The 7,759-nt window shown below is 43.1% G+C and overlaps 1 protein-coding gene across 1 annotated transcript; it reads right to left on the minus strand.

The window, feature by feature from the left end:
- Window positions 1-666: 666 nt before the first annotated feature.
- On the minus strand, window positions 667-6,643 carry LOC104953968 (laminin subunit gamma-1-like). Its single transcript, XM_010781012.1, has 5 exons — window positions 6,485-6,643; window positions 5,571-5,770; window positions 3,792-3,950; window positions 3,311-3,410; window positions 667-2,894 (listed from the first exon to the last, which is right to left on the minus strand). The coding sequence occupies exons 1-5, from the start codon at window positions 6,615-6,617 to the stop codon at window positions 2,638-2,640; spliced, it is 849 nt and encodes a 282-aa protein (XP_010779314.1). The 5' UTR covers window positions 6,618-6,643; the 3' UTR covers window positions 667-2,637.
- Between the last annotated feature and the right edge of the window lie 1,116 nt (window positions 6,644-7,759).

The raw sequence follows: 7,759 nt of genomic DNA on the forward strand, positions 1-7,759 counted from the left end.
AATAAGTAGGTATGTGAACATTTCCAATAACCTACCATAGCCAATAACAAATACATGTAACTTATTTTATTTGTGTTGTTCATTCATATCTTATTTTACCAGTTAACATTTATTTATTCATGCATATTTTTAAATCACTCCAGTTTTAAACAATATTGGTTTACTGTCCTATAGTATACATTGGAATGATTTCAAACCTGTTTTTATTTATCCTAATAATTATAAAGGAGTGCCTTGGAAATATTTGTTTACATAAATTGTGATCAAAACGTTTGAGACCCACTGAGATAACTTAGACTAAAGTGAACTATCTAAACACTCAGAGTCCTTTACCTCACCGAGCCTCTCAGTCTGACTGGACAGAACTCTCCCTCCACATTATTGTAGAAACAGCTTCTTATATCCGTTAGTGCAGCAGAAGCTAAAAACAATCCCAGCCGGTATCTCTCTCTCTCTCTCTCTCTCTCTCTCTCTCTCTCTCTCTGGCTGTGAGCTGCGGGCGCCTGATAAGCCAACATCCCCCACTTTCATCACTACAGCGCCCATCGTACAGGGCAAATGGAAAATGTAACCGGGGTGAAAAGGGGGTTATCTTTACTTAATTATGAATGTTGTTACATCAAGGCTGAAAATTCGTTTTTTTTGTATTATATTTGTATTTATATCTTGTGGAAGTGCAGATCCCCTGTCCTCCACCAGGGGGTGATGCAGCACCCTCAGCACCCCTACTTCCCACGGCCCTGCAGAAAGAGGTCATATTTGAAGTCCCTCGCTGATTGTTATAAATTCTGTGTTGATTTGAAAGTTGTATGGGACTCTGAAGTGCAATATTTGATCCTTAGGTCAGAAATGGACTCAGCTTCCTCGATAAACTCCCAAAACTGTCCAAATCTGCCAAACCATCGTCTGCATGAATGCTATTTAACACAACTTGTGCTGTTTGTTTGAATGTCCCAACATGCAGGTTAGCATCCGGCAGTTTCTATGAGCTGGAGACCCTCCTCTACACCTCTCTCATCACACTTTGGGGTCTCAACGTCTCCTGGTTCACGTCAGGACTCTGTGAGCTGCAGGCATGATTGCATATTTGACATGCAGCTGCTGATTGGCTGCTGCACTTTTCTCTGATAAGGACCTGATGTCAAACTATATTCAAACCCTGCTTCAGCACACAAGGACATTTGTGTGAGATAAAAAGTGGAGCGTGATTAAATCTGAACTTTATATTAAGGCACAAAAACACTAATTAAAACTAGGATAGCAACGAGTGGCCGAGCTTACAGTCTCCATGAGGGCGAGCGGATCAGTTCAGAGGTCCTGAAAGCTCAAAACAACTAAATGAGAATATTCAGTTCACTTACGAGAACCAACAGAAACACAAATGAAATATTGGCATCGCTGTGAGGCAGCGACGGAGCCTTGTATACAAGCAAGCATATGATAGTAATAATACCACAGATATTTATATATATGGAACCTGGAGGTGATTGTGATCGGGGGCCATCGCTCGTTCTTAAAAGCAGCCGCTCCTGAATCCTTTAAGCATATATTTACACAAATAACACATTCCTCACTATGTCATGATAAAAAACATTCACACAAAAATATAACATTTGAAATAATTATTAGCACCAGTGTATCAGATAATAAAGTTCTCGCTACGCAAAATGTACAAAGTTGCATAGTGTTGTATTGAGCCTGGAAGCAGGTGTTAGCAGTGAGGATGAGGAGGATGAGGATGAGGAAGAGGAGGAGGAGGAGACAAGCTGCAGGAAGGAGTTTCAGAGGCGCTTCAGAAACACGTGGACATCATTTTACATCTGGTGTGCACGAGGAGGGCGGGAACCTGTGGAGACCGACCTGGAAGCTGAAAGCCTGACCCACATGCAATGGCTTCATATCTGTGACACACAAGCTAGAAGAATATAACCTTTAACCCTAAACTCAGATCCACATCACGAGGGAAGAAGATCAGAACTTCTGTCGTTCCCACAACAGCCACGCCTTAAAGGGAACAAAGAGAAACACTTTCAACTCCACAAGCTGTCGTCCAATCAGGTTCAACTACAGCAGGAGATGTCACTGTCACAGCACAGCGTTAAATGAATGTGACGCAATGCATGCTGGTAAATGTAGGCTTCACTTACTGAGGAGGCTTCAATCACTACTTACCAACATGAAGGTGGCACATTATTTATTTATGCTTTAAAGTTATTATCCTAAGGGTCTTGTGCACACAGGATGTAAAAGATAACCTCTGCAGCAGAGTGTGTGTTTGCTCTAACACACACACACACACACACACACTCTGCTGGTGAATGAAATACTGCAGGCTTTGGAGGAGCAGAAGAAGAGTCCTTCACTGTGTGCTTTCTGGTTGTGAACCAGCAGCTGCAGACAGACTGGGAAGAGTTGGATGATGGGTAATACGTGTTCCTGTTGGCGGGTGCAGTCACGTCGGGTTTGTGGTTCTGGGTTTTCTCTCTGCACGGCTTAGTTCATCTACCGTCACCACGCTGCTGCCAAACTAAAACAGCTGCTTCTCTTACAGAACAAAAAAAACCGTGGCTTGAAATGTTGGCTTCTTTGACAGAAATGTGAAAGTGTTTTGGTAAAGTGAGGGACTGGGGGGTGGGTTTAGGGCCGCTCCAGGGACGGCGTGTTGAAGCAGCCCTCCGGTAACGTGTTCTTGATGTCGTTCAGGTTGTTGATGTCGGCGCGGATCTGGACGATCTGCCGGTCGTAGTCGTTGATGAGATCCTCCTGAGAGCGAGCCACGTCGCTCAGCTCCGTCAGCTTCCGGTCCAGATCGCTGGCGCCCATGGAGCCCTTCGCCCGCTTCAGGGACTCGTCCATCTGGTTCAGCTTGCTCAGGTCCACCTGATCTATGTTTCCTGAGGAGAGAGGAGGACCATGAACCACCTGATGGCACCTCAGCTCATCTCAGTGCAAACAAGCCTCTGTGTTTCACTCATACTGAATCTGAGGGTCCGCCGGGCGGTCCACACATTCACTCATCATGATGAGGTTTATGCACCATGAAAAGACTCTGGAAATCAATGGTAACAACAAGGCTCTTCAAATGTGTTTGATGACCCCTTTAGGTCTTACATTTTATAATGTATTCATTTAGCTAATCATTAACTCCAAAGACGTCTCTTTCCCAAAGTCTAAAGTATCTTTGGGACACAGCAGTTGTAGTTCCACCGTTTGGCCACTAAAGAATTACCCGGCGCTCTTTCTGGGAACTTGATGCTTAAGTGGAGATCTGATTTGTCCTTAAGCGTGAGTGTGAGTGGGGTGTAGTTACCCAGCTTGTCCAGCAGTTCGGTGATGGTGCTCAGCACCGTCTTCACGGCGCTCTTCGCTTTGCGGGCGTTGTCCTCCGCCTCCTTCGCGTTGTCCGACGCCTGGAGCAGGAAACAGATTTTATAAATAAAACGTGCAGAGAAACTGAATTTCAGGTCAGAGTGGTAAAACCCCTTAACTTTATCAACAACAACCAACACCTTAATTACATTTCAAGACCTATGTAAAGGCATTAAGTGAACATAAGATATATTTCAGTATCCAATCGTTAACTCTAAATCTAAACTTCCATCAAACCCTAACACTTAAGGGCTTTCTGAGATTTAGTTTTACCACAAACTTAGGGTGAACTTGTGAATTTGAACCTTAAATGATGCCATTAAATCCCCTCAAACTGTAAGGGTAATGCATTTAAAAATAATATATATCCCAATCCATTCATGTGATTAATAACTGCTCTGTATTTATCTGAGAGTGCTCACCATGCCGGCCATCATCATGTCCGCCGCCGCCTCGGCCTTCTTGCGGTTCAGTTCCTGCTCGGCGTCGTCCAGCTGCTCCATCATGGCCGACACCTCCCCGTCCAATTGGGTGGTTTCTTCCAGAGCCTTCTCTGCGTCCTCCTTCGTCTTCGCCGAGCCCTGAGGAAGAACCACATGTTAAATAAATCCATATACATACAGTGCGAATGACCGTCCCTTACCACCCGGAGTAAAGTGCCACTCTACCAGGAGTGTCTCGATGTCATGGACGACCTTGAGAGGTGGGCCCCTGGAGGGTGTTATGTGCCGTGGCCACATGGGCATCCCAGAGCACATTTGCCAGATACTAGGGATGTAACGATACCAAAAACTCACGGTACGATAATATCGCGATAATAAGGAATATGAGCATGTCCACATTTCCAGGTAGAAGCTGGGATGTTTGGGCGTTTACAATATCCCCTGCTGTGGAAAGAACTCTCTCGCTTGGTACTGATGTTGCTGGGACAGCAGGGGTCGCGTTAACCGAATATTTATTTTAACAATGACGGAAAAATCTGAAAGCAGTCTGTCACTTTGACAGATTAGAACAAACTCGGAACAGCGCCAAAGTTTCCCCGCAGCGAGGCTCTGGTGTTTGCCGTGTTATGCATGCCCTGCAAAAGGATATGATATAGTTTCCAAACCGTACAGATCACTGAAATGTCTGGGAGTTTTTGCTTTACGCTGTGCGCGCTCCCGCGAGGTGCATGCATATCTCGATGGGCATGAATAACACGGCATGACACCACCCCCCCTCCCGTTGACAGTTCACGATCGTGCTCTCCTCACCCCCCCCCCGTGTCAGCGCGACACGTTAGTGGCGAGTTCAGACCCTGGATTATGACAGAAATGTTACGATCCTGTCTGTCAAAATGACGGACAGCGAAAACGTCTAACGCCACCTCTGTGGGACAGAGAGATATGCTTTGGCCATGGGTGACAGCAGTGGGTCAAACTGTGCATTGTCCACCACTGCAAAAACAATACCGTTTTTGCCAAGAAGGTGAGGCTTATTGACAGGGCGAGATATAAATACACTGTTGGTACTTGTCAATGTCTCTAGGTGTGTAAATGTAGCCCTGCAAATACGATGTGTTATCTGTTGTTTTATGTTCATGCTGTAACCTACTTGCTGCCATTTGGACAGGTCTCCCTTGAAAAAGAGATCAAGGATCTCAATGGGACCACCTGGTTAAATAAAGGTTTAAAAAAAAAGAAGAAAAAAAAGTATTAACCATGTAATATCGCGGTCTCACGACGGTATTGAGACATTTATTTATCGCGATACCGCGATATTCAGCATATCGTTACATCCCTACCAGATACTACAGAGTGAATGTTGCCGCACCTCACCCGTTGGGTGTGGTCCTCCTGCAGAGTCCACCTAGTCCACCCCTATAGGGTGGGTACTCAGGTTTCCTCGTGACTGTAGATATAAGTCAGTAAGGATGAAATAGATCGATAGTTACGTATGTAACTACGGTTCTATGAATCCTGGATGACCACCAGAGTTCTTGGTCACTCGGAATCTCGTGTTCCCGCGATAATATTCCATAGGACTGAACTTGTTGACAACACCGGAACTCATGCTTTCCGGGGTCATGCGAGGTCACACGTGACTTTCTTGACATAAATACTCGACCTGCGCGAGACAGAAGATATCCAGGGCTAAGCACGGCCTCTGGCGGTCATCCAGGATTCATCAAACCCTAGTAACATACGTAACTTTAGTTTTACCTTCTGCACGTTTCCTGCGATCTTCTCCGCGTCCTCCGCCTTGGCCTTGGCCTCCCGGGCATCGGCGGCTGCGTTTCCGAGCGCCGCCTCCGCCTGCCGCGTCTTCTGGTTGGCGGCCATGATGGTGGCGTTGATGGCGGGGATTTTCTTCAGAGCGTCCTCCGCCGCCGTCTTGTTGTCGTTCACTCTGCGGTCGAAGTCTGCAGGAAGAGAAGAAGAAGGCAGGAGGAAACGTTAACTGAGACACCGGAAACACAAAAACCGCTACGATAAAACTTCAATAACATCTAAACACGAACAAACACCTTAACAGAAACTCCTTAATGACATTTAAAAACCCCTCCTAATTAACCCTTAATTTCCCCCTGAAAACGTACCAACACCTTAAAATAAATCTCTAAATTGAGCCACAAAGGACCCATTTCCCCCCTAAAAACTAAGAGATTCATTTTAAGTAGTCCTTAATGTATCCCTTAAAACTGAAACCACCTTAAAATAAATCTATAAGTTAATCATTAAATAACCACTTAAAAGTAGCAGATAGCTTAACAAAAACTGCTTAATGTACCCCTTTAAACTAACAAACACCTTAACATAAATCTCTTGATTAAGCCTTAAATTAACTATTAAAACAAAGAAAAGAAACCTTAAAAAGAAACCTCTTAATTTACCACCTGAAAACGTACAAAGACCTTAAGAAAACCCCCATAATTACTCCTTAATTGAACCCTTAAAACTAACAAACACCTTAAAAGAAACCCGTTGAAACTGAACTCTTTTCGTCCGGAATAGAGAGAACCGTTAGGTAGATTTATAAGCATTTACATAACTTAACTCACATTAATGTAAGATTAGAGTGAGTCATATTTAGATATAGAGACACCTATATGTTATGACATGTTAATATGTAGTACCTCGCAGGTCCTCCAGGATGCCTTCGGCCTCTCTGAAAGTCGCCTTCCCTTTCTCCGCCGCCTCCCCAGCCAGAGCTTTAGCAGCGTCCGCTCGGGCCAGCAGCTGATCGGCAGTCTGAGAACACGTCAACATGTTACATGTGATGTTCCCATGGTTACTGTAACATGTTACATACATGTGATGTTCCCATGGTTAATATAACATATTACATACATGTGATGTTCCCATGGTTAATGTTACATACATGTGATGTTCCCATGGTTACTGTAACATGCTACATATATATGATGTTCTCCTGGTTAATGTAACATGTTATATACATGTGATGTTCCCATGGTTTATATAACATGTTACATACATGTGATGTTCCCATGGTTACTGTAACATGCTACATATATATGATGTTCTCCTGGTTAATGTAACATGTTATATATGATGTTCTCCTGGTTCATTGAACATGTTATATACATGTGATGTTCTACTGGTTAATGTAACATGTTATATGTGATGTTCCCATGGTTAATACAACATGTTACATACATGTGATGTTCCCATGGTTACTGTAACATGCTACATATATATGATGTTCTCCTGGTTCATTGTAACATGTTATATATGATGTGATGTTCCCATGGTTTATATAACATGTTACATACATGTGATGTTCTACTGGTTAATATAACATGTTACATACATGTGATGTTCCCATGGTTTATATAACATGTTACATACATGTGATGTTCTACTGGTTAATCTAACATGTTATATACATGTGATGTTGTACTGGTTAATATAACATGTTACATACATGTGATGTTCCCATGGTTACTAAAACATGTTACATGCATGTGATTTTCTCCTGGTTAATGTAACATGTTATATATGATGTTCTCCTGGTTAATGTAACATGTTATATATGATGTTCTCCTGGTTCATGTAACATGTTATATATGATGTTCTCCTGGTTCACTGAACATGTTATATGTGATGTTCTCCTGGTTCATGTAACATGTTATATATGATGTTCTCCTGGTTCACTGAACATGTTATATGTGATGTTCTCCTGGTTCATTGAACATGTTATATGTGATGTTCTCCTGGTTCATTGAACATGTGATGTTCTCCTGGTTCATTGAACATGTTATATATGATGTTCTCCTGGTTCATGTAACATGTTATATATGATGTTCTCCTGGTTCACTGAACATGTTATATGTGATGTTCTCCTGGTTAATGTAACATGTTATATATGATGTTCTCCTGGTTCATGTAAC

Source organism: Notothenia coriiceps, unplaced genomic scaffold (genome assembly GCF_000735185.1).
Source record: "Notothenia coriiceps isolate Sejong01 unplaced genomic scaffold, NC01 NC01_scaffold00022441, whole genome shotgun sequence".
NCBI lineage: Eukaryota > Metazoa > Chordata > Actinopteri > Perciformes > Nototheniidae > Notothenia > Notothenia coriiceps.